The sequence below is a fragment of the Callithrix jacchus genome, chromosome 15 (genome assembly GCF_049354715.1).
Source record: "Callithrix jacchus isolate 240 chromosome 15, calJac240_pri, whole genome shotgun sequence".
Classification (NCBI taxonomy): Eukaryota; Metazoa; Chordata; class Mammalia; order Primates; family Cebidae; genus Callithrix; species Callithrix jacchus.
In genome coordinates, this window is record NC_133516.1 from 45,324,553 (window position 1) to 45,343,131 (window position 18,579).

At 36.6% G+C, this 18,579-nt stretch overlaps 1 protein-coding gene across 2 annotated transcripts in view; it reads left to right on the forward strand.

The window, feature by feature from the left end:
• SYNPR (synaptoporin) overlaps window positions 1-18,579 on the forward strand; it is a 361,132-nt gene that overhangs the window by 282,842 nt on the left and 59,711 nt on the right. For both annotated transcript variants that reach the window (XM_008981963.3, XM_002758518.6), the window contains one exon: window positions 14,985-15,183. In XM_008981963.3, the coding sequence (XP_008980211.1) occupies window positions 14,985-15,183 (199 nt within the window). The remainder of the gene's footprint in view (window positions 1-14,984; window positions 15,184-18,579) is intronic.

Consider the following 18,579-nt stretch of genomic DNA (forward strand, 5'->3'; position numbering starts at 1 on the left):
TTTACAACTGAAGTGGCAAGGTGCAGAAAATAAGGTCTTCATAGATGGGAAAATAATGAATTATACAGTCCTCAGGGAACGCTTTGTGGAGGAAATATACTTGAATAGTACTTTAAGATTGATTAAGTGGAAACATGCAGAAAAAGAAATGAGCCTCTGCATGTAAAAAGAGGGAGGTGGAAATGGTTGTAACACAAGGGGCGCGAGTTCAATAAAATACCCACATCAGAACGTACATAACATTGTTCCTTGCTATGTAGCAAGGCATATAGAATATTGTGTGTAATTCTATGTTCACTGGACAAATAGGTATTGGGCATCTACTTCATACTTGGCAAAGGAGGTACAGACATTTTTTTTAAAGACCTAGACATGATTTGCTAGAGGAGAGACACATACAAAAGACATGTGTTATTTCTGTTTTCTAGTATTGAACCCTTCCTTTTAATGAAGAACCCATTCAATGAGGTTCATGTGGAATTTCTCACACACACACACACACACACACACACACACACACACACACACACAGTACCTGACTGCAGCCTGGCTAATTAGTACATCTATTCCCCTGGCCTTGGTGATTGTTTTTGAGATGAACATGTAACCTAATTTGAATTTTTCTCTTCGAGTTGGGAGAGTGTTGGCCTCAGCTAGTCAGGGCTACTGAGCTCTTAAGTTGTGGATGTGAGGCTTCCATTTTGCCCACCGCAGAGAGAAAATATAAAACCAAGCAGAGGCAGGCAGCTTTAAGAAAGGGACAGCCAGTGTACTGCTAATTCTTTTTTTTTTTTTTTACCTCTTGGATTCAGTATTGACAATAAATAGGAGACACATCTTCAAATTTCTCAGAAGAAATTCCTCCAACTGTACATGGTAGAAGGGAGTTTGATTAGGTAACCAAATTTTATTTTCTTCACATGGCTTCTTATAAGACTTCACCAACCAGAGGTTCTGAATTACAATCTATTGGCCTTAGTCATTCTGCAGGACACGAAAATGCACCAGTTCTTTCTATTGACCTGAGTTAACACAGGCCATCAGACCCGAGTTATCACAGGCCATCAGACCCACCGAATAGTAGGGGGAATTCTGGAATAGTTACATAGATTTAAGATGGAAATCTAAGGGTGAATTTTTTCTTTGATTAAAGGAGCCAATCTATTGAGTATTAAATCCTGCTAGTTATAATTCTCTTTTTATAAAATTTGTACTTCCCACTTACTCAATTAGTTTTCTTCAGTTCATGTTGCTTGGCCTGAAATCTAGACTATGAATATTGGCATAGGCTGCCCACGTGCGAAATTTCTTTCACAAGGTTTAGGAGCCCTGAGAAGCTAAACATAGAATATGCAAAACTAAAATTCATTTCAGAAAAGAAGGCTTTTCTGAACATATATCCAGTGTCCTGATATAAAACAACTGTCTTCTCAAGAGGGGACTTGGGATGAAAATAACAAACTTGAAAAGTGGTACAAGGTAGCAGCAAAAAGAGAGGAAAGACCAAGAAGAAATGGATTTTATCAGACTTTGAGGTGCCAGTGGGTATTTCTGCAGCCGATGATTATTCAAAATAAGAGTTATATGAGCCACTGTTTTATCTGAGATGCTCCAGTCACTCATAAAGAAGCTAGGTGAAAGTCGACTGAATCAATAAAAATTTTGAGCACCTACATGTGCCAGTCACTGTTGTAGGTGCTAGAGACACAATAAGAAATTAGAATCTCTCTGTCTCTTTATCCCCATGTTAATATTGGCCTTATTATGCTGGCATAGAATTCAGTATATGTGCCTTAGATGCTCAAGCCCAGTGGATAAAACATAATTGATCAGATCTAGTTCTCAGGTTCAAACCTGAAAAGCAAGAAACTGTTCAGAAAATAAATAATACATGCCAGGTAAACAAAAACATCGGATGCCCACTTCATGGGAGATACTAAGATAAATAACACTGCTTGCAAATTTCATGTTGCAAATTCCCAACATTTAAGCTTCAGTCTTTGACTTCCCTTTAGGAATGAGATAAAGGATGGAGAGGTAGGTAATGTTTGTCCTGGGTAATCACCCCAGGGGGCCATCTAAGTCCGACTTCAACTTTCCTACCTCTAGCCTGAGTAACATGTAGAAGTAAAATGGTCAAAGACCAAGGAGCATTTATAACTTGAGATAGAGCTCCTTTCTGAGTCAGGCACGGACAATCAGCTGAATAGAGAATGTCTAGGCAGTTTTAGTTTGGATAGCATTTATTGGATCCCTTAAAAGAGTTTTAGACATTCCAAACTATAGTTTGAGGATCTCTGATTTGGAGTTGTCAGAAGCATTAAGAATTTCTAGGAAGCCAAACAAAATTATTGAATATTAAATTACTTGTAAGACTTATTTATAACATGTGGTCACATGATTTAGACATTGATTTTTAATTATCAGGAGAGGAAGTTAATTTAGTTTCAGTTCTATGTAAATACTCTGTTAAGAGGAAAAATATCAATAGAAGATGGATTTTAATCTGTAAATGAAAGGAGTTGCTTACTGTTTTGATTTTTTGGTTCTGGTTTTTCTTTTGAGACCTTTCCAATAATTAAATACCATTTTCTTGTGTAAAGACTTTTTTGATCCTCCTATGAATAGATTAGTGTCACTGACCTCATTTAAAAGTTCAGTCTTTCCAGTCAAACCCTTGCTAGACTTTGTAAAAAAAAAACTGCATTTCATTGAAGTGGCCAAATTGGGATAATTTATTTGGAGAAAGAAGTTCAGGACATTGGCTTGGATAAGCAGCCCTCCTCCCCTACCCTTCCTCAATGCCCTAGACACTGTACTTGGCTCATAGCTCTTCTCTCTCTAGAATTTACTTCACTAAACCTCACCTCCCCCTATGAAGCAAGCCATGGACAATATGGGGTTAATCCAAAGAACTTGAGAATGGAGGGCGGGGGCGGGGTATTCTAGTGAGAGAAAGAAGCAAGTGGGCATGATGGTAGCAAACAAATGGCCATGATCTAGATGATGCTGGTCGTTGTGGGCCATGTTAAGGGGTTTGAATATGATTAAGTGTAAGAGGAAACCATTGGAGAACAGTTCTACACAGAGGAGTGGCATGCTCTGATTTATGCTTTTAAAAGATTTCTGGTTGCTGTGCAAAAAATGAATTCTTACATGTTATGTTACAAATGCAGCTTGAAAATTGTGTGATTAATCTCCCAGTCACCTGCAAAGCACTGGAGATATGGGTGACATTATATGTGCTGACAATAAAGGGTACTTTTCCTATCCCCAGATGATAAATATGTTTAACAAACTTCCTAGTTAAATAAAATGTACAATGTTTTCTTGTGCCTTAGACATTTTTTTAAAATAAGGTTTGTTTGTTTATGGTGGTATTAATAACTAAAAAATTGGAAATTTACAATTCCAAAGCCTCTTGACAGAATAATAGCTTTTCAGAGTGGTTGAAAGGAGATTGTATTTTGTTCTATATGCATAAACGATTACTATTTATTTCATTATAATCTGACATATATGTTGAATTTCCTACCCAGCAAGAGTTCTGTTAAGTTGCCCATCCTGAGCATTTAGCGAGGCCAGTTTTACATGAAGAATGAAATGACAGTAAGCAACAACAGAAAATGACCTGATAACTGCTTGATTGGAAGACTTTTTGACAGAATCGTAGAATATGCCTGTTTCTAGTTCTTTAAAATCTACTTTCTGAAAGAGTTTGGATTTTTTAAATCAACTTTAGTAATCAGACTTACACCTTTAATTTTGAACTTTTGAAACTCCTTGCAGCTCACATATTTATAGCACCTGCAGTTGTCAATTACATTCAAGCACCATGACAAGTACAATATACTCCATTATCTCATTCAAACCTCACACACACTCACACACACAAATCCTATGAATATGGTGCTTTTTTTCTTCCATTTTGCAGATGAGAAATATGAAACTCAGAAATGCATGAGACTCATGCAAGGTCACATAGCTGAATATTGACAGAAATGCTTTATATTGCCTTTGATTTAGGAAAAAGAAATATGTAAAAGGGTAATGTTCTGTTGGATACAAAATGGAGACAAATAGAAGTGAAGGGTGCTGGAAATAACATTTCATTGCTGGGACTAATACTGGAATATTCTTTACTATGTTGTCCCTGGTTATGAGAGTAGAAGAGGTACGTAATGGGCAGGAAGAGGAAGTGTCGCTGGTTTTATCATGTTGAACAAAATGTAAAACAATCTGAATGAAAATTTTAGAATCCAGATCTTATTTCCATTTTCAGCACTAGGTCACCAAAGTGATGAGGTTTAGTAAATCAGAACATTTTGGGAGTTATGAAACCTAATAAGAATCTAACAGAAGTTATGTGGCATGACCCAGAGTATATAAACTCAAAATGTCCACCAGTGTGAGGCTATTTAGAAAATTATTATAGTCTATGGCCATACCACCCTGAACATGCCTGATCTTGTCTGATCTCAGAAGCTAAACAGGGTCGGGCCTGTGTAGTACTTGGATGGGAGAAAATTATTATAGAACCTTTACTACCTAACATATAAAACAGTACAATATGATAATTCATAATCCTGTACATATGTCATATGACTGTTAAAAAAAATAAGGCAGATCCTCCTTGAAAAAGTAAGACATGTACAGGTCATATTATTGGGTAATTTTTGTGTTTAATTTCAATGTTTTAAGTTGTTAATATTGGGGATTAAATTATGAGGAACCTTACCTTTTCCTCCTGTAAACATTCCTATATTGCTTAATTTTTATAAATGACACATTTTGACTGAATTAATGATTACCATCAATTTGACCTAAATTCTGAGCAAAAGGTCAGAGTTCTGCCACCTTCCTCTGTTATCTGTATGTTTCTAAATGTTGTAAATATCTTTTAATCAAAGACTTTAAATTTTTTTATTCCTGATACATTTTTATAGTGACCAAATAAAATAGATGAATAAGGAGTTGTTAACTGGACATTCAAAAATTTTTTTAAAATCAACTCTGGGACTGTTTTTGTTTCATAATTCACTTGGGTAGAATACCATAGCTCAGGAAAAGCAAACCAGAGAAGAAAGGATTTTCCCTGAAATATACAGATAACGACCTCATTATCTATTTTAATTTGACAACGTGGAGGCAGTCTGAGTTCTCTATTACTCAAATTCTATTTGAAGAAGGCAAAATTAATAAATCATAGCTTAGTGAGCACAGCAATGCCTCTTTGCAAATCATTGTAAGGGTTTCATAGAGTTTTACTTCCCTTTTACTCTAGATCATGCCTTGGCCTTTATAAACCATTCCTTTTTAATCACCTTGGAGTCCACAGTTTCATGTTGAAAAGTCTTTTTGCATAAATCCAAACTGCAGGGAGGAGTGAAATATGAAAAGATCCTTCTTAAAAGCACAATACACTTTCAATAAATTGGATAAATATCTTTCTGGCACTTGGAAATGGTAGTTACATACTGGGGGGAGGGGAGAAGAGTAATTTTCCAGCCTTATCTTCACATGTATGAGTACAATTAATAGTGTAGAAAGAGTATTTTTTGTGGTAATCTTGATTGCATTTTCCAGTGTCTAGCTTACTCCCTAAACAGCTCGATATTTATTATTACTCTTCTTAAAATAAAAAAATCATCATCTCTACAGGTAAAGTGGTAAGGACAAAAAGTAATGAAAATTTCCTCTTACGAAAAAAAAGTTCCTTCTATGAAGACAAATAAACTTTAAGACACTTAAAGCATAACCATCAAAGAGAAATGCCTCTGTTACTTTGGAAAAGCAGAAGTATAGCACTTTGTGTTTCACTTGGGCTTTTTTCTTTTTAAAGAAAACACTTTTAGCATCTGCATGCTATTGTTGCAAGCCTTGGAGATGAAACTCTCTTTGATTCAACCAATGTAAAGCAAGAAATGTCCGGGAACATGCTTCTGGCTGCCTAGAAAATGCCATTTACCTAAAGATATGGAATTCATCTCTTGAGTCTGGCACATGGGAATGTAGGTACAGCCATCTCAATGTTCACTGACCTTCCTGGAAACAAATAGCATCATTAGAATCCCTGAGGCTCTCCTGGAAAACTGTGTGTACTAGATTGTTTTATATTTCTGCTTTCTTTGATGTTGGTTAGATTCTAGTAGTGACCCTTTCTCTCAATAAAGTCATCCTAGGTACATTCATCCTTGTCACCTTCCACAAGTGAAATCTTATGTTTCAGATCCACTTTCTCTATTTCCCCTTTGCAAACTGAAAACTTCAAACTTTTTTCTTAATTTAAGCAACCTGAGTCTAATTGCTGGAGCCTTCCCTCAGTTCTCACCACGATGTACATATTTCCCAGGCTTGTTTTCAATCCTGACTTTGAATTTGTCTGACTTTTCTACCCCAAATAAATACTAAACCCAAGACTCTAGGAAGGCAGACTCTCTGCCCAGATTTTGATGACAGCATAAAAATGTGCCTTGTGAGGTGCTGGTGGCATGAAGCAAAGTCTTGTTCCAATCCACGTGAGATTTTAGACTCTCTTTGAAATCACCCTCAGTTCAAAGAGCAATGGAAAAAATGACCACAGTTCCTATACATTCATCCTATGACAACTGTCCTATGGAAAAAGGACTGAAAGTAACAAGTGAGAGTCAGTTGCTAGAAGGCCAGGAGAAAAGCCCTCAATGGTGCAAGAAGTCAGGAAATATGTGATTGCTACAAACAATTGATAGCATTGCATATATATATATGTATATACATATATATATATAGTATGAGAGGTTAAGTGCAAGAGCTTTGGGGTCATATAGACTCCATTTCAAGGCCTTCAAAAAGTCTCCTCCCTCCTACAATTAATGTGCAATAAGTTAATAGTAACCACTTGATCAAATTTGAGCATTTCAGTGAGATAATATATGAAAACATCTGGCACGGTGCCTGGCCTAGTATATGCTCAATAAATGTCAATCATTGCTTGGCATCCAGTAGTAGACGTGAAATCACCATTATTCTAAATAGCATCACCAAATACCATGCTTTGGGTACAGTAAGAAAAACAGCGGAAGTGAAAAAACAGAGAAGGATTTGTCTTTTTCCACCTTCCAGATAATCTCCACTCTCATTCCCCATAGTTCATTGTCTCCCCATCTGTGTTTAATGACTGGCACATGAAGTTCCATAAATCTCTACTGAATGAATGAAAAACTTGAGCATAATGGAGAAGTCAGTGGCTTGGAAAACTTGGAAATGAAATTTGGGTCATAAGTGAAACAACTAAGAGCTGGAATCAAAAAGCCTGAGTTCTAAGTTTGCCATTACTCTGTGCCAACAGGTGATCTTTAGCAATTCTTTTGAGATAGCTGAGCTCCAATTTTTCTATCTGCAAAATGGTGGAAGTTACTAGGGGAAAATGAGATGCTGTGTGTTAAAGTGCTATGTAAATTCTTACGATTTTGTAGTAATTTATGCTGTGAATCATATAAGCTGAGTAAGAGTGTATGTGTGTATCTGTAAATGCACAAAGACACACACACACACACACACACACACACACACACACACACACACGGCTAGCTAAAGACAAGGCAATCTAAAAGCAGGTAAGTGCCAATATTTCATATTGGGAAGAGAGAGGTAAAAATGGAACAAAAGTCAACAAAGTTTCTGTTGACTGGCAAACATGATTGAAACAGGGCCTATGAGAAATAATCAGGTAAAGAGAAAACGTGCTCAGCACCACAGTTTGCCACTTGCCCTCCTATCTTGATTTCCAGCTATCAGAAATTCCATGACAGCAGCCTGCTCCACCGAAACCTTAATACCGCCCACATTTGCTCCTGGGCTGGATCCCTGCCCTTGGGACATGTCATTTCCGTCTTGTACTAAACCACCGCCAAATGTATTGGTAGGAGCTTTAGTCTTATTTTCTTCCACACCCACTGAAAGGTTTTGTCAATAATTTCAAAGGTTTTATTATTGGATGACCATAATGGTACAGTGCTACCTGAAGATAAATCTATGCTTTGTTTTACCTATTGTCTCACTTTCTGTTTAAAAAAATCATACCACAATTATCTAAATTTCACAACATAAAACAGGTTCATTTACCCTTTATTTGTTCCTGAGACTTAGAATAACCCTGGACAAGATCTGGAAATTAGCAAGTTTTTAATGGCTTTCTATCAGTCAATCCACAGGGATTCAACTCTGTCATTGCTGGATACGGTGTACAATGCTTAATTCACATACTTCAAGGTAGTAGCAGAACAAACATTGGTTTAGAATGCTATTCAGTATAGACGATCAGTCTGCCATTAGATGAGATGGCACGGGAAAGCAGGCTTGGGCCACTGGGGATCAAATATTCAGCTGGAAATCTAAGGATGCTGTAATTTTTAAGGCAGAGAGTCAGGCATGTGCAATAGTTGCCAGTGTAGGCTCCTCTGCTTGCATTCCTAACTCATCTCTGCCATTTTCTAGCCACATGACCTAAGGCAAAGTCATTATCCTTTCCAAGCCTCAGTTTCCTCGTCTGTATTAATTGAGATACAAGTAGGTAAAGAACCTAGCATAATGCCTAGGTTGAAAAATGTTGATGGTTGATATTACAAATATTTCTATCAATAAAGCAATGCCAACTTGTCTTCCTCCAGTCCCCTGAAAGGATAGTTACATTTAATGCTATTCCAGGCCCTACAAACATAACTAAAAACTGTGGGGTCTCGTAATTTCTTTAACTTATTTGAAGCTTCAATGAAATGTTTTAAATGACTCTATTTAAGCATTGGTACAGTTTTTTTTTTTTTTTTTTTTTAAAGAAACCACTCTGAAATGGAGGCCTTTTATTGATAGACACAATGCGGTAAAACCCAACGAAATTCAATTACCTCTTGATTGGGTCAGGCAAGCCAAGAAGAGAATTATACATTTGAAATGAACAAATTGAATTTGGCACCTTTTGCAGATTCAGCAATTGCTCCCTGACTAGTTCCTCACAAGATCAGAGGTGTCCCATCAGCTTCCAGATTCTGTCGAATGACATGCTCTGTTTAGAAAGATTTTTCCTTGCTTAGCTTCTGAATGAATATTTGCTTCCAAAGTTACTACAGCTGAAAAATACTTGCTGACTATACACTTCCCCCCCAAACTATAAAACATAATATGTATTTATACATATATATATAACTGTTGCTTAAAATCGTATATATAATATATAAATATGTATGTATTTATACATATATAACTTGCTTTAAAGAACTTATAAAATTTTATATACATATAAGTTCTTTTAAGCAAGTTATATGTATATGTATAGATACATACATAGATATAAATACATACATACATATTTATGTATTTATTTATTTATTTCACCCCAGTATGGCTAGCAGTAGGCCAAATACCCAGCTATATATCATCAGTATTAATAAGATCTTTCAGTAATTTTTTTGCCTTATACAGATAAGCACAATTAACAATTTCTATAAGTCAACACGGTAAGTCAGCAATGGGGAAAATACTGCTATTCAGCTGACTGCATATTTAAAAAAATATTTTAGTCTCTCCCTCCAAACTGTTTCCACCTCACCCAAAAATTACAAACCTAGTTTGTGCATATCAGCTGAAGGATCAGGTGCACTGGAGACCTGCTGATCCTGGGTGCAGCCTGGCAACTGGAAAATATCAGGTGCCGATAATTCCAACAAGTAACATGTTTTTTGTTTTACATACTGTCTATTCTAAGATCTAATCTTTGTCTCAAGAGTAAGGCCAAAACCTATAATTTGGCCACCTGGCCAACAAGGCCCCATAATGGGACCCCAGCTACTTTTCCATCCCCCCCACCATCATTCCCTTTGCTATCGTCTTCCAGTTTCCCAAGCCACATTTTATTCCCCCATGTGCTATGCCCTTTGCCTAAGCAGGAGCTAGGTACATGTTCTTGCCTGTTTTCTAAGCTTTATTGACACATAACTCACATACCATACAATTTGTCCATTTAAACTGTACAATTCAATGGCTTTTAGTGTGTTCACAGAATTGTGTGTTTATCACTACAGTCCATTCTAGAACACTGTCACTGTCCCAAAAAGTCATCCTACACCATTTAGTCATTATCCCCGATTTTCCCATCCCCCCATCATCCTAAGCAAACACTAACCTGCTTTTTTCTCCATAGATTTACCTATTATAAACATTTTATGGAAATAGAATCATAGAATATGTGGTCTTTAGCTTCTTTCACTGAGCATAATATTTTCAAGGTTCATCCATGATGTAGCATGTATCACTATATTTTTATTGACAAATATTCTGTTGTATGAATAAACTACATCTTATTTATTCATTAATCACTTAATAGGCATTTCAGCTGTTTCTCCTGTTTTGCTATTACGAATAATGCTGCAATGAACACTCTTGTACAAGTTTTTGTGTACACAAATGTTATCATTTCTCTTGGGAATGTATCTAGGAGTGGAATTGCTGGAGTAGAGTCATATGATAACTCTATATTTAACTACCCAAATAACTGCCAGACTGTTTTACAAAGTGGCTGCATCATTTTACATTCCCACCAGCAATGTTTAAAAGTTCCAATTTCTCTACATCCTTACCAACACTTGTTATTCCAATCTTATAATCTTTCTTTTTATAGCCACCCTAGTGGATTTGAAGTAGTATCTCATTGTGCTTTCTTTCTTAACTTTTGATCTGGGTAACTTCTATTATCTTTAAAGCTGCAACCTAAAAGTCACTTCCTTAGGAAATCTTACCTTGGCTACCCCATCCTCAGACTAGCCTAGGGTTCCTCTCAGAAAACCCATCTTTTCTCTCTAAACTTAAGTTCACCATGGACAGGCACCATTCCAACTCTTTATACCCAACTCTGGCCCCAGCATCTAGCCATTATGTGAGCTATAAAGTGTTGAAAGTGTATACGGTCAATGGCACATTTTTTAAAATAATGGGGAAAAGTGTGCATTATCTGAAAATCACCTGTGTCAGAATCATTGACATGATTACCTTTTAAATCCATTTCAGTTTTCAGTATTTCAACAAACAAAACTGTTAGGGAACATTCTAGTATCACTGGCAAGGGTAGGAAAGGGGCTTTACAATATAACCATAATGAATGCTTCCGTTGTCCTGAATTGTGTTGGAGCTGTACACCTTTGTTTGTTAAGACAAAAAGCTTTTTGTGGGAAAGTGCAATATATACAAGCAAAACCAAATGGACTTGAGAAATAACTTAGGGGGACTGGATTTTCCTGCTTTAGATGTGAGCTACGCATACTCCTAGAGCTTTTGATTCAGTAGATCTGAGATGGGGCCCAGGAATATACATTTTTAACATAGACCTTAGTGATTGTAATGCCAGTGGTCCATGAGCTTCACTTTTTAAAAAATTCATCCTAATGTCCTCATTATTTAACATAAACAAGTCAATGTAGAAGTTTAAAAATCAAGCTCTGGAGTCAGATGCAGATTTCAATCCCTGGACTGACATTTACTAACTATGTGGCTTAGAATGAATTACTTAATCTTTCTAAGCCTTATTTTTCCCATTTGCAAAGAGGGTGAGGGAAATAAAAGGCCTCTGTTATAGTGCCTTATGGATATTAAATAATGTACACAAAACACAGTATCTGGCCCATAAGGCCCCAATATGTTCATTGCTATTATTATGTTATTATCATTATCTTAATTGGAAGAGGATGTGCACAACAAATCTGGTTCCTTTTTTCTAATGCAACTTTTATTTTAGATATGGGGGTACACATGCAGGCGTGTCACATGGGACTATTGCACCCAGGTAGTGAGCATAACACCCAGTAGGTAGTTTTTCAACCCATATCCTCTTCCCTCCACACTGTAGTATTCCACTGTGTCTGTTGTTCCCGTGGGTATGTCCATGTGTGCTTCATGTTTAGCTCCTACTAACAAGTAAGAACATGCATATTTGGTTTTCTGTCTCTGCCTTAGTTTGCTTAGGATTATGGCCTCCACCTCTATTCATGTTACTGCAAAAGATATAATTTCATTTTCTTTTTATAGCTATATAGTATTCCATGGCATACAGGTACCACATTTTCTTTATGTAATCAACCATTTATGGGCACCTAAGTTGATTCTATGTCTGCTATTTTGAGCAGCATGTCCATGGACATGCAAATGCATGAGTCTTTTTAGTATGATGATCTATTTTCCTTTGGATATATACCCAGTAATGGGATTGCTGGGTCAAATGGTAACTCTGTTTTAAGTTCTTTGAGAAATCTCCAAAGTGCTTTCTGTGGTGGCTGAACTAATTCACTTTCCCAGCAACAGTCCGTAAGTGTTCCCTTGTCTCTGCAGCCTTGTCAGCATCTGTTGGTTTTGACTTTAAAAGAATAGCCTTCCTGAGTAGTATGAGATGTTAGCTTATTGTAGTTCTGATTTGCATTTCTCTGATGATAAGTGAAGATGAGCATTTTTTCATGTTTTTTTTTTTGTCCACTTCCATGGCTTTTTTTTGAGAGGTGTCTATGTCTTTTGCTCATTTTTTAATGGGGTTGTTTGTTTCTTGCTTGTTGATTTAAGTTCTTCATAGGTTCTGGATATTAGACCTTTGTCAGATGCGTAATTTGTGAATATTTTCTCCTGTCCTGTAGGTTGTCTGTTTACTGTTTTCATAGTTTCTTTTCCTGTGCAGAAACTTTTCAGTTTAATTAAGTCTCAATCAATTTTTGTTTTTGTTGCATTTGCTTTTGGGGACTTAGCCAAAAGTTATTTGCCAAGGTCAGTGTCGAGAAGGGTATTACCTAGGTTTTCTCCCAGGATTTAGTTTGAGGTCTTACATTTAAATCTGTAATCCATCTTGAGTTAATTTTTATATATAGTGAAAGGTAAGGGTCCAGTTTCATTCTTCATATGGCTAGCCAGTTATCCCAGCACCATTTATTGCATAGGAAGTTCTTTTTCCATTGCTTGTTTGTGTCAACCTTGTCAAAGATCAGGTGGTTATAAGTGTGGTTTTATTTCTGAGTTTTTTTATTCTGTTTAATTAGTCTGAGTCTGTTTTGTACCAGTACCATGCTGTTTTGGCTGCTCTAGCCTTATGGTATAGTTTGAAGTTGGATATTGTGATGCCTCCAGCTTTGTTCTTTTTGCTTAAGAGTGTTTTGGCTATTCAGGCTCTTTTTGGGGTTCTGAATTTTAGAATAGTTTTTTCTAATTCTGTGAAGAATGACATTGGTAGTTTGATAGGAATAGAATTCAATCTATAAGTTGCTCTGGGCAACAGGGCTATTTTAATGATACTGATTCTTCCAATCCATGAACATGGGAAATATTTCCATTCGTTTGTGTCATCTCTGAGTTCTTTCAGCAAAGTTTTATAGTTCTCCTTGTAGAGATCTTTTACCTCCTTGGGTGTATTCCTAGGTATTTCCATTTTCTTTGTGGCTATTGCAAATGGGATTGTGCTCTTGATTTGACTCAGCCTGGACATTATTGGAGTATAGAAATGCTATTGATTTTTGTGCACTGATTTTATATTGAAAACTTACTAAAATCATTTATCAGTTTTAGTAGCCTTTTAGCAGATGATTTAGAATTTTCTAGAAGGAAAATTACATCATCAGTGAAGAGAGATAGTTTGGCTTGTTTTCCTATTGGGATGCCTTTTATTTTTTTCACTTGCCTGAATGCTCTGGCTTCCAACAAATCTGTTTTAAAGGGATTACGTTTTGTTTAGTAAGAAAAATACTTCCTAAGCATAAGTTGGAATTTATGAGGTTCATGAATGGCTTTATCATCACTGTTACTTTTATGGATAATTTTCCAAGTGGCACTTTATTATCAAAAAAGCCTCAGTCATATCTTTTTGCAAGTGCCTCCCTAATTGTCATTTCTGAAGAAAAATTTTGGCCGCCATATTATAGTTGACGATGTAGTCCAGCTCACACCCTGAGCTACTATATTGGATATAACACATCTTCCTTAGATGTTATTTACTGAACTGAAAGTGTTGCCCAAAGCATCTTATTTTGTCTGTATCAAGTAATTTATTGAGCCTGAATGCTATCCTGACAGAGTTTATTCACTAAAATAGAAGTTATAAACGTTCAATCAAATTACCATCTATCAGTAATCTTACAGAACCAAAACTGTGCATTCATTTATCCAATACTGTTTACTGAGTGCCTAAAAAAATGCCAGTTGTTTGGGATCACAGAGAAAAAGAAAACCAAGAATATCATAGAGAAATGATATTCACAGTTGAGTGGATAGTGGAGACTGAAAAAAAAAAAACAAGTAATCAAATTCATTACCAAGACAGCTTTATCTAGTAGTGAGTGCTGTGAATGACATTAAATAGAGTGGTGTGATAGAAAATGCCTAAAGGAAAGGAGCTCCTTTAGATTAATGGCAAGAAGAGGCTCTCATCTCTCAGAAGATGTTAAGACGATGCCTGAATGTCGATGAGGCAGCCATGGGAAATGTCAGGGGACACAGTGATTTAGGAAAAGGGAACAGTCAACACTAAGACCTGGAGACAGGACCATGTTTGTCAAAACTGAGAAACAGAACGCATGCCAATGTAGTCGGAACAGGGTGATGGAGGACAGAGCAGTAAAGGAAGAGGCTGGAGATACAGTTAGGGGCACTGAGGTAAGGCCTGGTGAGCCCTGTTAAAGAGAGGAAGCACTGAAGAATTTCAGTAGGGGGATGTCGTAGTCTAATTTATCACAATTTCAGGTTCCCTTTCCCCTTCCCTCCTCCCCTCTACCTAGGGTGACTAGCCGTTGTGATAACCAGTTTAATGATGATTACCTGCCTATCGATTTCCAGCTATAATCTCTGTGAATTTCTTAATGATATGTTACATAGGCATGCACTAAAACTCCCAGATCACTTCCCATTTTGCTTTAGAAGATATAGACACAAGCAATCTATTTTTGTCTCCGTTGCATTTAAAGAATGTCTCCTTAAATCTGGCAATTTAGGTTGCATCAGGTGACGTTTGAGGTGCCCACCTGTGAGGGAAAGGAACGGCAGAAGCTGGCATTGATTGGTGACTCCTCGTCTTCAGCAGAATTCTTCGTCACTGTCGCCGTCTTCGCCTTCCTCTACTCTTTGGCCGCCACTGTCGTTTACATTTTCTTCCAGAACAAATATCGGGAAAACAACCGGGGTCCACTCATTGTAAGTGGTTTTCTTTTCTTGTATATATATATACATTGTTTTTTTTATTGTGTTTTAGGTTTTGGGTACATGTGAAGAACATGCAAGATTGTTGCATAGGTACATGCATGGCAATGTGGTTTGCTGCCTCCATCCCCATCACCTATATCTGGCATTTCTCCCCATGCTAATCCTCCCCTACTCCCCACCTCCCATTGCCCCTCCCCTAGTTCCCCCTCACAGACCCCAGTGTGTGATGCTCCCCTCCCCGTGTCCATGTGTTCTCATTGTTCAACACCCGCCTGAGTGAGAACATGCGGTGTTTGATTCTCTGTTCTTATGTCAGTGTGCTGAGAATGAGTGGTTTTCTTTTTGAAATAACTTTTTCAGCTCCTTCTAATTTCTTTTACTAATGCTTGAAGGACTTTGGAGTTACCTGAGCCCTCCAGGTAGGTGCTTGAAAGGAAATCACATTCTTTTTTACCCAAATCTCTTGAATCCACAACAAAAACATGATGTCTGTCAATCTCAAGCTCCTGGGCTGGGAAAGTATTGCCTGACTTGCTAGAAACCCCTCTGAAATAAATGATTAGAAATCTCATGAGATCAAGGAAGAGCAGTGATGCTTGCTGTAGATTTATTTATAATTCCAGCATTATAGAGTTAGTCAACCATTTTTCTAACTGGTTATTTAGATAGTGTGACTTGTGCTTATTTGAAATATGTTATTCCCTTAGTATATTATAGGATGGGCTTATATTAATAATGGTTTAGTTTGAAAATGGAGTTCTTCATCCCTCTGTATATGTATCTATGTCTTTTTCTTAGCACCTCCTTACCTTACACCCCACTTCCGGCTGCCTTGTACAATGGTCCAGGGACTCATGTAGCGCAGCATCTCTAAACATAGACATACATACACCTAGGGGTACTCAGATAGTTCCTAAAATTATCCCTGCTTAAGGAAATAAATTTTAAATTTCACCCTTTATATGTCCATTTGCCCAGACTCTATCTTCCTGAGAACGCCCTGTATCTAAAAATATTTTGCTGTCATCATTCTTAATCAACTACTCCCATTTTACAAAGAAAAGTATTGTTATTTACCAACTCAAGTCTTACTACACAGTACATCTACAGAATACAAAACATTTGGGACACTGAAAATGGGACCATCGAAATATTCGTGTTGGTGTTGACAAAAGTGAGTGATTCTGATGGCTTATATAATTTTTTGGATATAAGGAGGTTTACTATTTTGGGACTTTCAATAAAATTAAAAATTTTAGTACTCATCAGTTGATTGGCCATTAAACAATAATTTTTGGTGACTGGTTACTGTGTGATCTGGGCCATATAACTCAAAAATAAAGTAATTAATGGTATTGCTATAACAAAACTCCATTCGTTCTCATTTATGCAAGCAAGTTTTCTCAGGATTTACATCTAAAATAGGAAAAATGGAAATGAAATTTATGCCGAATCATTTACTAGTCTATAAATCAATAATATTTATCAAAAAATACATATATATAAACTTCTGTGGTTGAATGTGGTTTATCCCCCATCAAAACTCATGTTGAAGCTTGGTCTTCAGTATGGGAGGCAGTGCTTTCTAAAGCTGATTAGATAACTAAGATGGATTAATGTCTTTCTTGAGAGACTGTATTAGTTCTCTTAAGACTTTATTAGTTCTTGTGAGAGCAGGTTGTTAGAAATTGAGTCTAACCACTTTGTCTTTGTCCTCTCTCCTTTTTCCCACATGCCTAGTTCCCCTTTCGTTTCTCTGCCATGTTTTGACACAGCACAAGGCCCTCACCACAAGCCACCAGATGTGGCTGTCCAATCTTGAACTTCCCAGCCTGTAGTACTATGTGCTAAATAGACCTCTTTTCTTTATAAATTATCCAGTCTCACGTGTTGTGTTATAGCAATACAAAATGGACTAAAACAGCCCACTCATCCAAGAATTGTAAATTTTCAACAAAATTTTCACTGATTTTTTGAGGCAGAGTCTCATGCCACCACCCAGGCTGGCGTGCAGTGGCATAATCACAGCTCACTCTACCTCCCAGACTCAGGTGATCATCCCACCTCAGCCTCAAGTAGCTGGGACCACAGGTGCATGCAACCACATCCCGCTAATTTTTGTATTTTTTTGCAGAGACAAGGTTTCATCATATTTTTTTTGCAGAGACAGGGTCTCAAACTCCTGGACTCAAGTGATCCTCCCACCTGGGCTTCCCAAAGTGCTGGGATTATAGGCATAAGCCACTGCACCTGGCTACTTTTTAAATTTAATAATTACATAATAAATTTATAATATATTTTTGTCATTTTGGACAATTATGCATTAATTGACTTGTAGTGGTCAGTCAACCAAAAGAAATTTAATACTAAAAGTCTGAGGATCACAAATAATTAAACAGTTAATTTGAATGTGTATATATATTTTTGTTGCAAAGAAATATAATAGGGCAATTGATAATATGCTTTCCAGAAAAAAAAAATCATATTATTCTGTAATTCTGTGAGGGAAGTGTAATAAAAATACAAGTTCAAAGAGAACAAAAGGAAGAAGTAAAACTTCCACCTGTTAAATAACTTGTTAATTATAACAGAATATCAAGTAACTGTTCCATTGGCTACATTTAAAAATTGATACAATAATTATCTTTTTAAATATCAATACTTTCTTTTCTTTTCTTTTTTTTTTTTTTTTTTGAGACTGGGTCTCACTGTTACCCAGGCAGGAGTGTAGTGGAGCAATCTTGGCTCACTTCAACCTTCATCTCCTGGGCTCAAATGATCCTACCACCTCAGCCTCCCAAGCTCCCAAGTAGCTGGGAATATAGGCACATGCCACCAAGTCCAGCTAATTTTTTGTATTTTTTTTTTTTGGTAGAGACAGGATTTTGCCATGTTGCCCAGCTGATCTCAAACTCCTAGACTCAAGCGATCCACCTAAATGCTGGGATTACGTGAGCCACCATGCCCAGCCTAATGCATTCAATATGCCAGGAAGTACATTCTTTGTAACTATTTGAATTTTCAATAAAAACAAAATTAGATGCCAACTTTATACAAGTAAGGACATCGTTTTTAAAAATTCTTTTAGGGAGTATATGAATAAAATAAATTTCACAAATCTCTATTATAGAGATCTGAACCTTAAAATAAAAAAATTTTAAAGGGTAACTGGGAAAATTCTCTTTTTTTAGAAATTTGTTAAGTTTGAAGGGACTAGAAAATGTTCAGGTGTGCAGCACTTTAATATGTTAAAAGAAGAGGAACAATTTGAAACTTTGGGCAACTGTTAATTTTTTTCTATCTCAAATATGAGTTAATAGGCTTAATGATTTCAAAATACCTTTAACAGAGTCACCAAACTTGGGCTTCTTCCCACCATAATGTACA